The 14,222-nt window shown below is 38.5% G+C and overlaps 2 protein-coding genes across 6 annotated transcripts in view; one reads left to right on the forward strand and one right to left on the reverse strand.

Moving 5' to 3' along the window:
- Window positions 1–202: 202 nt before the first annotated feature.
- LOC129765272 (golgin-45) overlaps window positions 203–14,222 on the forward strand; it is an 89,346-nt gene continuing 75,326 nt past the window's right edge. The window contains exons 1-3 of one of the 5 annotated variants that reach the window (XM_055765794.1): window positions 203–390; window positions 502–590; window positions 715–1,756. In XM_055765794.1, coding sequence (XP_055621769.1) covers window positions 843–1,756 — 914 coding nt within the window. In that variant the 5' untranslated portion in view covers window positions 203–390; window positions 502–590; window positions 715–842. Of the gene's footprint in view, window positions 391–501; window positions 1,757–1,820; window positions 1,926–2,563; window positions 2,660–14,222 lie in introns of those variants that run through there. The other 4 variants (XM_055765626.1, XM_055765715.1, XM_055765450.1 and 1 more) reach the window with 4 other exon arrangements.
- LOC129765496 (3-hydroxyisobutyryl-CoA hydrolase, mitochondrial) lies at window positions 8,563–10,123 on the reverse strand. Its single transcript, XM_055765917.1, has 2 exons — window positions 9,913–10,123; window positions 8,563–9,843 (listed from the first exon to the last, which is right to left on the reverse strand). Exons 1-2 carry the CDS (start codon window positions 9,913–9,915, stop codon window positions 8,734–8,736), a joined length of 1,113 nt encoding a protein of 370 aa, XP_055621892.1. The 5' UTR covers window positions 9,916–10,123; the 3' UTR covers window positions 8,563–8,733.

Consider the following 14,222-nt stretch of genomic DNA (forward strand, 5'->3'; position numbering starts at 1 on the left):
GCCTCCAGACATCGACAGTGTTCCACTGTCATTGTAAATATTTCGACTTTTAAAGATTTGGTAACTGTATTGATGAATGTTTTCCTCCAGTGTACAGTGTACAGTTTAAACTAACTTCTTTGTATTGAAGAGTGTATGTATCACACAGGCGATGTAATATACCTGGTATTCTAAATACTTTGCACTTTGACAAATTTACACTCAATTGTCATAATAATTAAAAAACAACTTTCGTGTTTTAGAATCTCGGACTCATACCAGACTGTAAACTGTTGCCTTATCATTTTTGATAAGATCATCGACCACTTTTTGTTGTGGCGAGTTGTTGTTATTGTAGTAACGCTTAAGATTCCTTGTGAAAAATATTTCGATACACTAAAATGGACACAGGTAAGCATTGAACCTATGGCGCCATCGAAAGCCATAGACTTTTTTTTTTCTATTCTATGATGATGAAAATCCTTTTATTGTTTTTGTGTGGTCTTATTTTCAATATAACAGCTCGTACGCAGGGCGATGGGATGGAATATGACGGTCTGGTCACAGGAACAGCTGCACAACAGCAAAAGTCTTCCAGTGTTCCCACGACAGTAGGTTTGATTAAATTGCCAAGCGATATAGAACTGCAACGGCTACTACCTCACTCTGGTTCTAATCCAGTGTATCGTCCAACTGAACTAATTACCACAACGAATGCATCTCTCCCACCAACAGTTCCCAAAGGTAAAATCTTCCATTTAGTGCCAAAATTGGTTCAGATTAACAGAGCTGCCGAAAGCTTGAAAAACAAAGAACCAAAATTCGTTCCTTTCGAGCCGTATAAGGGTGCCGTAAATCCGATTATGCCGTACAAGAATAGAGAGAACAAAATTAAAATCAACGCAAGGAATAATTTGGATTTAAGCGTATTGGTATCACAAATGTCGACGATAACGAGCAAAGAATTGAAACAAGAAATTTGTACAAAATCAGAGTTTGATCTCGAGAAGCAACAGTATGAGAAGCAAATTGAGGAACTGAAGAAGGAACGAGATTATTACCAAAGCCAGCTAAAGTTTCAGGCACAAGTTAATTCGGAGTTGAAAAATCTGCTTGTGGCAGCGGTTGGTGAAGATTTGCAGACGAAGGTCAATGTTCTCACTGAAGACAAATTACATTTGGCGAGAAAATTACTGAGCTCTGCTGAAAATTTATCTTCTCACACGGAGCAGATTGAATATCTGATAGGGCAAAGCGAAGTTTGGCGCAGCAAATTTCTAGCTAGCAGCCTGATGGTCGAAGAACTTGCCCGATGGAAAACTAGTCTCCTGCAGAAGAACAAATTACTATCAGCTTCCGCAAAGGAAATGTTGGAAGTGAACTCAAAATTACGTGATATGCAGATTGATATTTTAAGAAACCTAAAATTCCTCTACAGCAAGAAAGATTTTTCCCTTCAGTCCGCTAATATTCTAGATTTGACAGCAGAGAGTGTCAATATCTCACAGCAATTGGTACTTGGTCATTCGGCCCTCGGAATGCCAGAGCCTCTGAACTTGGCGGGATTGGAACCGATGACTGACGCCGAAAAGCTAGCGGTTCAGGCATTGCAAAATACTAACGAACCCCTAATGAGCACCGACGAAGCATTCAGGGCCATTGTGGGTCAGGCATTTCCCTCGATCCGTTCGATGAAAAAATACGTTGAGCAGAACCTGCAGGATAGGGTCGATGATGGGGAACCAACTAGGGAACCTCCTGCTGTGGAAATAACGATGTAAGTAGATAAAGCAATTCAGATCCGTTCTGATCGCAATTTTTGGATTTTTCTAACATGGCAGTTAAACAGATGCCTTTACATAGTACATTGGAAATGCTTTTTTCGAGAAAAATACTTTTATCGTGTGGTTTCTTACTTTGTTATCAAATGTATGATGTTGTTTTGATTTCGGATATTTTATTTCAAAAGAAAGCCTCATATAATGGACCTATTCAGACGGGGGAATAATTTGAAGCATCGAAAAAAAAAGGCTTGGGACGATGGGCGAAATTTAATGTAATCGTAGTAGCATAGTACCGTGATGTACCCACAGCGTAAACTCCACCATCTTGCCCACAGCTAAGACAGACAATATTTGACATTTGTATACTCTAAAAATTAATGCTTACGCGTATATGATGTTTTTAAATGTGCTACTTGCTTGAAATTTATTCCATTACTGATAAACATAGGGATGAGAGCGTTCCTGCATTCATACTTCCTATAATGATGGAAAACATTTTACACCATTTGGTTCTATTTTCAGCCGTCAAAAACATCATTTTCCTAATTCCGTTAATTAGTGTTCCTAATTCCAATAATCAAATTGTTATGACAATGAAAATAGTTTCAAATAGTGGATTTGGCAATGTTTCACGTTGTAAACAAGGTCAGTGAGTTGAAATCAATAATCGAATGAATTACAGTTGTAATAGGTCATTTATTTCTTTTTTTGTGTTTTGGCGACAGGTTGTAGCTCTTTTTTTGCCTTTCATCTCTTTTCTTTTCTTTTTCCTTTTCAATTTTTTTCTTGGCTTCTTCGAGGTTTTCCACATACAAACGATAAGCCTGACTGGTAGCTATGGCAGGTACAGCTGGCGTTGCAAAACCTCGTTTAGTTGGGACTTTTGAAGATACAGAAGGTATACTAAATGAAACATTAAATGCATCATGTTATACGAGATCTTCTTTCTCCGGGTTACTTCCCATCGATGATTCCATCTTTATGGATGTTACATTTTCAGTTTCTGAAAATGTTGATAATCTAGAATACAAAAACGAACTTACAGAAATTTTATACAGTGGAACCCCGATTGTCCGCGGAATAGTCGGGCTAGCTCACCGCGTGTAGAGAAATGTATATAATAGCAGGCCATGTAATATCTTAGGAATAGATAAATAAACGAAAAAAGGTATTCTTTCTCGGACTCTAACGAAGAACGATTGTTCTCCGTTGAAGATTACAATATCTGGATGTAAAACATTACTGGTTTCTACAATCTGGCGACGAGGTGAAACAGAAGGTAATTAGTCAATGTTTTTTGCATCCAATTATTAAGTGAATTCAGATTGCCCGTGTGATTCATCAACGGTTGAAATTGGATGGAGTTTCTACATTGAGTAGCGGTATGGAGATTCTACCTTTCGGTAGCGGTCGGACTTCGAGTCCAATGAATGGAGTTCTTCCACCAGTTTGGTAGCGATGGAGTTTCGGACTCAAATAATGGAGTTTCTACCATTTGGTAGCGTTTGGATTTCGAATCCATACTATGGAGTTTCTACCTATATGGTAGCGATGGGATCTCGGATCCTGTAAAAGGAGATTCTACCTTGGTGGTAGCGATGGTATTCTGAATTCCTAATGTTTCTACCTGCTGGTAGCGAAATTTAATTTTTTATAATTAATTTAAAATTAGAAAAAATAGTTGTTAGGTTAGGTATTTACCACGGGTCAATATGAGCCTTAATAAAAATATATATTTTGGGAAAAAGGGTCAAACTCTTTCACAAATCGAGCCTTTAGAAGTTATGAATGAAAGTGGCGATGAACAAGTTAAGAGTCTGTCTAGCTCTCAACTAAAAGATAAGAGAGAGTATTATGTTGAAGAGCAGAAAATTGGAGGATTGCAGGCCCCAAAATTCGATGAGGCAGTTCACCGGACTGTGAAAAGTTCGATGATCCGCAGCAACCAAAATCCACATGATCGTGTAGCGTGTTTCATTTACGGAAGACACGATCATTTTTCGAATTATCCGCATTGTCCGGCCCTTAATCAAGAATGCAGGATCTATAAAATGCGAGGTCATTTTGAGACGGTGTGTCGTAAAGAAAAGAAACGTATTCCACTTGTTCAGAAATATGAGGCAATTTAAGAAAGTACGGCTTGTTGAATCCGCTGAAACGAAATCTGATACGGAAGTTGAAAATGTTGAATCTGATAAGACCAAGCAAACCATTTGTCATGACAATTGTCATGCGAAAATGCGAAAACAGAATAGAAACTGAGAGAGGTTGGCGTCGACATCATGCCTCATACCGTATGTTTCTATTCTGTTTTCGCTTTACGCATGACAATTGTCATGACAAATGGTTTGCTTGGATAAGACGTATTATGCTTTTTTACTCCGGAAACAAGTCTAATTTGGTTTCATGCTGCATTGGTGGCGTTAGTGGATTTTGGAGCCAATCGCAATTTGATTACACCGGAGGCTTGGAACCTGTTGAAGGCTGTTGGTATTCGCCAACGAAAGGTTGTGATCGGAAATTGAAAGCTTGTGGAAGCGAAAATTTGTTGTTACACGGAGAAATGGAGCAGACTGTATTTTGAAGTCTATGAAAAAAAAGAGTAGAATATAAGCGTAATGTTGCACATTCGAAGAAAATTGGAGGCGGATATGAAGATAAGGACGAAGAATTGAATGAAATAGAGGATGAAGAAATAGATAATAACCCAAATAAAGGAATGTGTAAAGAACCTCATTACTTCAAGGATTATGAGCTACATTAAATTATTTTCAATAAAAACAAGGAGGGATTGTAGAGAAATGTATGTAATAGCAGGCCATGTAATATCTTAGGAACAGATAAATAAACGAAAAAAAGGTATTCTTTCTCGGACTCTAACGGAGAACGGTTGTTCTCCGTTGAAGATTACAATATCTGGATGTAAAACATTACTGGTTTCTACACCGCGGATCACGAAAATCACGGATAACACAACAAATGACTAAAAATGAGGTGCAAACACAAAAAAAACCGATATTTCACTATGAAAACAATGTTTCATTAATACAGGAATCATTGAACTATCCATCTGTAAGGTCGTGTACACCAGTAGTCAAATAATGTGAAAGGCATGACCAAAACAGAAGAACAAAAACCTACCACTCATTGTCAAATTTAGGGTAGGTTCATAGAATTACTATGGAACTCGCTTTCGCGGATAAACCGCACCGCGCATCATCCGCTCGCGGATAATGGGGGTTCTACTGTAATTATCTCCTTAAAATATGTCATCGAATCCGTAAACTAGTGATTCAACTGAAACTGCTGTGACTCCTTTAGCTTTTGCCCACGCATGACATAGATTTGTATCTACTACAGCCCCTTGCCACTCTCCAATGGAACGACAACTTTCGAAAATACTCAACTGATCTGATGATAAGATCAATTCGAGGCGCTTCACAAACGATTCGTTGTTGCACTCATCATTACCTTCTTCTGTTTCAATCATTTCCATTGTTGGCAACACAGCTTGTGATGAAGACGATTCGCTGGATTTCTCAATAAGACATGATTAATTAACAGCATCAGGATCTAACGGATACAATCCACATCGCCGGAAACCGTTGATCAATGTCGATTGTAGGTTCGCCATTCTATCCACAGCTTGTTTCAAAGAGGTGCAATTTCGTTCATCGGGAGTATTTCACCGTTATTTTCGGTTCTCCATTCTACTAGAACTCGGTTACAAAAGTTTTTGAGTGGTCGGAAAAAGCTGACGTGATTTGAGTGGAACTTGGTGGAAGATTGCGCATTTCGAAACGAGTGATTTTTGTTCGTTTCGACCACTTTTGCCATTATGAATTTCGAAGTGAGCTCGAAACGAGCGAATTGAAAAAGGCAGTAGTAGAGTTTCGAGCAAAGTTTGACATTACGTAACATTGTGTTCGAGCATTTTTTAACTCGAAACGAGAACAAATGTCTCGACAAGAAATGATTGATCGTCGTATGGGAAAATGTTAGTCAAACATTGATTTTAATACTAAACCTTACATCAAAGAAAATTTCAATTGCATTTCCTTTGGTTTTGACGTCTATTTGTACAAGTATGTGAGTATAAATACAATACTTTTATTTCAGCACAATGGAATCACAAAGAAATACAATAAGCGTCACATTTGCATTACATTTGTTCATTTTCCGTAGGCCTTAGAATGGGTATATGAGTACCATCAATACACCGGGTATCTTGAATTTGTCGAAGAAATATTGCTTTGTTCCATTAAACGATGATCCAATCCGATTCATTTTTTGCATAAACTTCTTTCTAGAAGTGACATCATTTCATTGTACACCGATGGTTTTCTCCTTCATTACATTAATTTGGTATGACCAGAAGCCAGAAGATTCAAAACGGCCGCTAATTTCAAAGCTGCAGAAGTAGCAGTGCTTCTGAAAGTTGTTTGGAACACAGTTGTGTCCGAAATATTTTTAAATGCTTCTCGACTAAGTCTAATATACTGCCGAAACTCTATATCGGAAACGTATATAAGACAAACTCACCCACTTTCACTTAGCGAAAGAGTCACTTTTATCCCTCAACTCCCGCCTCTGTGGAATCAAGGCGCCTAGAAGTATATCCTAAGGTGGGCCAACTTGCTAAAATCACTCTTCAGCCATCTTGGGAGTCTACTGTGTTTTGTTGGTAAACAAAGCACAATACGCCTGTGCCCAAGCTCACTCATGATCAGTCTGTCTCTTTCACGCTTCAAGCAAATAATTCCCCTTCTGCTTTCTTCCGTACTGTTTTCATATACCGCTCCCCTAACCAACTTAGTGACGAAACGGCCTCACCTAGTACCATAGACCCATCTTGTGTGGAATAAGCGTACTCTCTTCTTCACTATCGCCATTGTCAAATATCATTTCGCGATCTTTTCTTTTTAATCACAATTCTAATATAATATAATATCAAATTAAATTTGTTTTTCGGCATTGATATTTGCAATAGTCGTGAAGTTCGCTCTGTTTACAAACCCAAAAATTTGACATTTCTCTTCGAGACAAATTTTGCTCGAAATCTAGTACACTGAAAATAATAACTCGAAAAAGATACATAATACTAGAATCAATTCGATTCGAGTTTGAATTATCTCGAAACGCGTTACTCGCGACGCTTGCTCAAAGATGCGAAATGATGGTGAATCGTTGTCCTACATGTTCCCTGAAGGACAAAACGCCGGAAGAGGCGTGGACTGGGGCATCTCATGACTTTTGGTTCAAGAGTTATGACCCTGGTTCTGAAAGTGAAAAGGAAGAAACTCGATCCCAAATCCGAGAAGGGTATTTTCGTTGGTTATTGTGAGGACACGAAAGGCCATCGGGTGTATGATTCTAGGAAGATCTGTTTCCGCATCAGCCGGGACGTCGTAGTTCTTGAGGAAGATGTCGCTATTCGTACGGGGAAACAACCAGTGAAGCTGGTGGAGTTTATGGAGCTTTGTTGGAATGAGTTCGTGACCGTCCTGCGTGTGGTCCAGGCAAGTACAGTGATTTTGTTAGTTACAGTTCATTTCCTGGCGATATCCATTCACCTCAGTTACCTTTAAATACGACGAGCGATGAGGATGTAATGGATGATCCGACGAGCTACGAAGAGGTTCTGAAACGATCCGTCCGAGATCGTTGGATGGTGGCGATGCGCGGAGAGATCGCTTCCCTTAGCGAGAACAGGACATGGGTGCTTGCAGATCTGCCTGAAGGGCGAAAAGCAATCCGGAACAAATGGATGTTTCAAACCATGAAAGGTCTCGACGGAAGGAGATACAAGATAAAAAGATACAAGGCCCGACTCGTTGTGAAGGGCTGCTCTCAACGACCTGGTCTGGATTACAACGAATTATATTCTCCGGACATGCAATACGTGACTGTCCGATACTTGATGGCTCTGGCGGTGCGATACAATTTGGACATCGACCAAATGGATGCAGTCACAGCTTCTCTTCAGGGCGAGCTGAAGAATGAGGAGATTTATATACTTCAACCAGAAGGGTTCGCAGCGGAAAACGGGAAAGTGTGCAGACTCAACAAGGCGCTGTATGGCCTGAAGCAGTCTAGCCACGAATGGAACGCGTAATTGAATGGGGTGTTGCATGAGTTCGGACTGAAGCGGTCGAGTGTAGATCCCTGCTTTTACAAAATAGAACGTGTAATTGAATGGGGTGTTGCATTTCGTGCATGATAGTCTGCAAAATGGTGTCGTGAAACTAAGCTTTACGCCTACAGCTGAATGGACACATGGACAGGTTTGTAATATTTACGTTCGTACGACCAGGGACAAACCAAGTAATCCAAATTAGCGCTGCCGGCGCCAAGCGAATATTTTTTTACGAATCGTGCGGACGCCAAAGTATATTGAATTGTGTAGAATCGGAACGATATATCATCATAAATACGCTCGAAAAATCTTGTAATACAAGGATTGCCGTGACTATCTTCCTCACTGTGATTTGAAAGGTAATCGGGCCGAGTTAAGTTTTTCGGTTTATGACTCTACTCTGTGGGTAGCTAACTGATTCAAGGTTTAAGGTGAACGGTCAGATTCGTCCAAACCGCTGTCGGTAGATCAAACGCTTCTAGTAATCCAAGTTGTATGGCTGCTTTGAATACTTTAAAGAACATCTGATAAAGAAAGGCTTTAGTAATACTTTGCACTACCATTTGTTACCTCAGCCCAGCAGGTGGCCTAGGAATGGTACACCAGGTACATGTTGATAAACTAATTTGAGGACAAAAAATAAAAAAAAATAGAAGCAGCAACTGTTATTATTTATTAATTTATTAGTCTTCGATTGGAACGCACAGACTACTAATTACTTGGAGTATAAAATCTAAAACGGAATCTTATTCCTCCCACGCTTTGCGTTTAAATGATTACACCTTACCCTTACAAATATATCAAATGCACTCTTGGTTGGTTTGCCAGTACTGCTCATAGATTGGATTTCACCTCATCCTCAAATACCAGTTCATCTCCATCGGGCAGCGGTCCGAAAAATCGTTCCACCTGTTGCTCGGATACATCGTTTAATTTTATTGGTTTCCATTTCGGGGCCTGATCGCGATCGATCAGCATCGCTCGGACTCCTTCCTTAAAATCGCTGTCGATTACGCAATGGACCGCCATGCGGAATTCCATCTTGAGGCAGCTTCGAAGATCAAGGGTTCTACCGATGTCTAATTGTTTCATGGATACTTTCAGGGATGTGGGAGACATTTTGGCTAGCGTTTTCAACGTATTTTGTGCCCAGACACTACCATCCGATTCGAGATTGGCGAGAATATCTTCAACGGTAGAACCAGCAAAGCATTTATTTATTTGTTTAATATGCTTTTGTAGCACAAATTCCGAACTATCTGTCACGTTGAATCTATTAAGCACGTCATTAACATCCGCACTGTTCCTGGTTGTACAAAGTTCCTTTTCGAGAGCATCTAGATTCTTGCTCTCCACATAATGGGTAGCAATCCCGGCTTTCGTAACATCCTGTCCTTTCAATCGAAATCCAGTAAGTCCCAGATACAACCCTAGCTTACCTTCTAGCCTAGGTAAGAAAAAGCCACCTCCGACATCGGGAAACAAACCGATCGCTGTCTCGGGCATGGCAAACATGGTGCGTTCGGTTGCCACGCGGTATTTCCCGTGAACGGATAGTCCTACACCTCCGCCCATAGTAATTCCATCTACAATTGCTACATAATCCGGTTTGTAGGATCCAATCAAAGCATTCAATCTGTACTCTTCTCGGAAAAAGTTTTTAGAAGATTGTGTCAGACCATTTTCAACTAAAGCGCGCACATCTCCTCCCGCACAGAATGCCTTCTCACCAGCACCTTTGATGATCACTAGACTTTTGTTGTCTTGCCAACTTTTCAACGCTCCATAAATTTGTCGGACCATGTCAAGATTGATGGCATTCAATGCTTTTTGTCGGTTAAGAGTAATAATCCCTTTGTCTTTGCCCACTTCTTCGCAAATAACCGTACGCTCGGCCATTGAAGACATTGCCCTATGAACAAGTGATAGATTCCTCTGCATCAGCTGCAATGCGAAGAGAAGGGAGAAAACATCAGTTTACACCTGTTGAATATGTTTTTGGATTATTGCTACCATATTTTCTAGTTCTTCTACAACTTTTATAGAATCAAAACGATTGATTATGCAATCAATTAATCTCACAACGTAAAATATATACAGACTTTAGCTGCTTAGAATAGTAAAAACGTGTGTAATGAAATTAGTGCAAATATTATGATAGAAAAACAACTTTTGAATTCGTATTTATCAATAGTGAAAGTGATTTTTCAAAGCATCAGTTTAGGGGTCAACCGATTGATCGTGAGAATTGACCTAACAAATACACTGAGAAAAAATGATTTGCATATATTATAATGGCTAAGAAGTTGAAGTCTTTTCAGAGCACATTTGAAACAAATCCAAAGATTTTGCTGAGTAACATTGTTCTCGTTACAGGAAGAAAAGTTTTAGAAGGAGCAAAAGTAAAACTTAAATAGATTCAGTACTTATATCACTACTGTGAGCTTGCTAATACCAGGGACAGACATATAGCTGTACTTGCGTTGTAAGAGTACAGCGTTGTACAGGTACTATCGTACCATGACAGACATACTTTGGTTGTACATTGTACCGTACGTCAAACTGAAAATCAGAATTTTTCCAATTTTCAAAACATATTTCAATGAAAAAGGTTTTTATATAGCGTCTAAACTATCAAACACAACAAATGTTTCCAATCTGAGTAATTGACTCAAGAGAAAGTCAGTGAAAAGAATGTTTGCCAAGTGTTTTGATTCGATTTGTTCGTGCTACCCACCACTAACCGTCTATGGCGCTGCGCACAGTACAACTGTAGCCATGTACAGCGGTAAAATAGGTCGGTACAGGTACAGCGATTGTACCTTGCATGGTTCTAGCGCTGTACATAGTGACAGACATACAATTTTCGAAGTACAACGCTAGTACAGTTGTATGTCTGTCATAAGTATAAGCTAAACAAGATCCATACATACACAGTACAACGGATTCTTTTTTACGCGATTTTTATTTTCGTGTTTTTTTAAGCAATGTTTTTACGCGATTTCCCCAAAATTATGCGATTTTTTCGAAATTACGAAATTTCGAATTATTCATATCCTAGCCTTGATTTTTTTTTCCAAAATATATATTTTTATCAAGGCTCATATGGCGTTAGCCTCACGGGGCCGTGAGTTAAATACCTTGACAATTTTTCTTATTATCTATGTTAGTAATATGTAACCGATTACTCGCGGTTGGCTCGAGGTTAGTATTACAAGTGTTAGCGTAATCCTAGCCTTGATATCGTTGGATATTTTTTGATTGTATGGAATTTATATTTTTGGAATCACGGGGGAAATAAAAGGAATTTTTTTCAATGGCGCAAACTTTATGTGAAAATATGTTTACCAGCCGGAAATAGTATTTGTATATGTAGTTTGATTCGTTAAAAATATGTTCAATTTTCCATATTTTCTGTTGGGACGAGACATAGATTCTATGAAAGATCATGTTACATAATGGTTCCATTAGAGAAAAAATCTAGTAACGACCTTTTTTCTATTTTCACAAACATTCAATCAACACACGAAACACGATACACGTACACGCAATAGGCCAAACAATGGATTGAAAGCAACAAATATTTTTGTTTTCCCATTAGACTATTTATGTTTACCTAATTCATGAATTGACCCAAAAAAAGCGTTTGAATGACACCAAGACAAAAGTCTCCATTTATTACTAAGAACGGAAGTAAATAAGTGACACTGATAAAAAGGCAAAAGGATGGCACTGAGGTCAAAGACTTACTTTTTTGACGACATTTTCGGCCAATAGTAGGGATTTTATGGAAATAATATCTCCCAAAAATCCACACACAATATCATACTGAAATGTCTTCATATACTTCATAATGATTTCAAAATCAAATGTATGCACAGTTAATCATATGCAGCATCAGAGCATCCATATACTAATATACATAGTGATCCCCGATAATCGTTCGATTAATCGATTAATCGAATACTTCCTACAGAAATCGATTATTAATCGAACGAATGCTACACAACCAATAATCGAAGCGAACGAATAATTTACGTCGAATAATCAATTCAAACCCAGACAGAAAAAAAGGTACGGCCGCTTCAGTTTTATCATGAAAACCAATCATTATCTTTGACGCTCCCCTAAGTTCGTAAACGAAGCTCAATGCCGTCAACGCGAATTCAGCTTAGTTTACGACTTTAGGGGAGCGTAAAAGATAATAATTGATTTTCAGGCGGAATGAACACTTTTTTGATTCCATATGGCTTTCTAGCAAATGAGAAATATTAGTCTAACTAATCATTTCTTTCAGTGTGACGATTAAACGATTATTTGGGTCGCCCCAAAATTAATCGTATCGAATAATAAACTGCTGAAAACTATTCGATTAGCTGTTTAACGATTAATTTCAAAATTCGGGGATCATTAAATATACAGCATGTGACAGCGTCAAAATGCAATTTGCGACCACTGTCACATTTTAGACTGTCACTCGCGAGAACTGCCAAAATCAAGGCTCTTAAAAACATACTACAAGGTGGGTTAATATATCAAAACCAACCTGGTGCTATGATTGATGCTAAGATCGTTAGGGAAATCTAAAGCAGAATTGTCAGTGAGGAACCCACTTCAGGACAAAATAAAGGGAAAATGTCAGTGGGAAACTCGATATGTTGGCCTCTGTCAGTTCAATAGGGATTCAATTTGGACTTCACCGACGTGATCAAAACCATCTGCAGCAATCTTAGAATTTTCATATTTTTGTACACAAAACAACAAAATTATATACGGTTTTGCGAACTATATTCAATACGGCATTTTGTGTTGCACACGTTTCGTTGTCTAAACGTAAAACGTCTATCTTTGAATAAAGCTTGCTTCTGTACTGCCTTCGTACACCGCTCCCCTAACCCACCTATCAGCCAAACGGTCGCACAATGAACCATAAAATCGTCTTGACTTCACCGATTAGTTTGGCGATGACAGCTAAATTGACGACACAATCTTGAATCGCGAATCATATTTTTTTATGGGCACTTTACGCGATCAAAATTATTGACAACTAGCTGACCCGACGAACTTCGTCCCGTCCAAAATAGATTTTTTGATTTGAATACTTTCAAACACCCACGTTTTCTTACTAAGTAAACTTTAGTGAGTCCAATCACGGAACTCTTCATTGATTGATTACCCTTTGACTCTTTACAATTTACTTTTACTATAAATTGTCTAGTACTTCTACAAAAACTCGTCCTTATAATATAAAATTAGTTTCAGACAGAATTCTCGTTCAAGATTCAAGCATTTGGAAATAACATGTTTCTCCGTTGCATGGAATTCATGTTTGATACAGAGAATATTACAAAATAAAGACAGCTCAAATCGGACCATTCCTTCCTCGGGTTTAGGGCATACCAACACATTTGGCCTTCCATTTTTGTTTATATAGATAAAAGATATAGGAATGCGTTATTCCGTTTGAAAATCCTTTTCCAGTTTCGAACAAAAATCATTTTCGTTAGCGCCAACATCAAATGGACTAACAACGCTTAGCTAATTGTAGAACGTATGGGAATTCAATTTTCCGAATTTTCCGATTTTTCTTTCCGCTATATTGATCTACGGGAAGAGACGAATACAACGAAATATAGATAACTCAAATTGAACCATTCCTTCCTCGGGTTTTGCGCTTACCAACACATTTGGCCTTCCATTTTTATTTATAGATATAAGAAATGGAAATGCGTTATTTCGCCTGAAAATCCATTTCCACTTACGAACAAAGATCAATTTCGATAGCGCAAATATCGAATGAACTAACAACGCTTATTATGATGTAATTTTCGAACATGTGGGAATTCAATTTTCCGAATTTTCCGACCTTCCTCCAGGATTTTCCGATTTTTCTCTCCACTATATTGATCTACGGGAAGAGACGAATACAACAAAATACAGGAGGCTAAAAGCGGACCATCCCTTCTTCGGGTTTTCCGCTGACCAACAGATTTTGCCTTACATTTTTATTTATATAAATAAGTGTCTTCAATATCGTGACAACCAGGCTTTCGACATCCGATCGATCCGACAATCAATATTTTGCCATCACGATCAATACGGCCATCAACCTGGGAGTACGAAAGTATCCGCAATGACTAGTGGTGACATTCGAGTTTGGGATCAAAACTTTTCTCCATCAGATTATGAGACTCTAAAGCAATATTAAATTGCTCAGATTTGAATGAAAATTCCTACTTAGCGTTATTTAATTACTTGAAGCAAGAAGTCTTGACGCTAACTTAACCTATTTCCTCTAAATTTTCCGATGTTCCTACTAAAAC

Source organism: Toxorhynchites rutilus, chromosome 1 (assembly GCF_029784135.1).
Source record: "Toxorhynchites rutilus septentrionalis strain SRP chromosome 1, ASM2978413v1, whole genome shotgun sequence".
Classification (NCBI taxonomy): domain Eukaryota; kingdom Metazoa; phylum Arthropoda; class Insecta; order Diptera; family Culicidae; genus Toxorhynchites; species Toxorhynchites rutilus.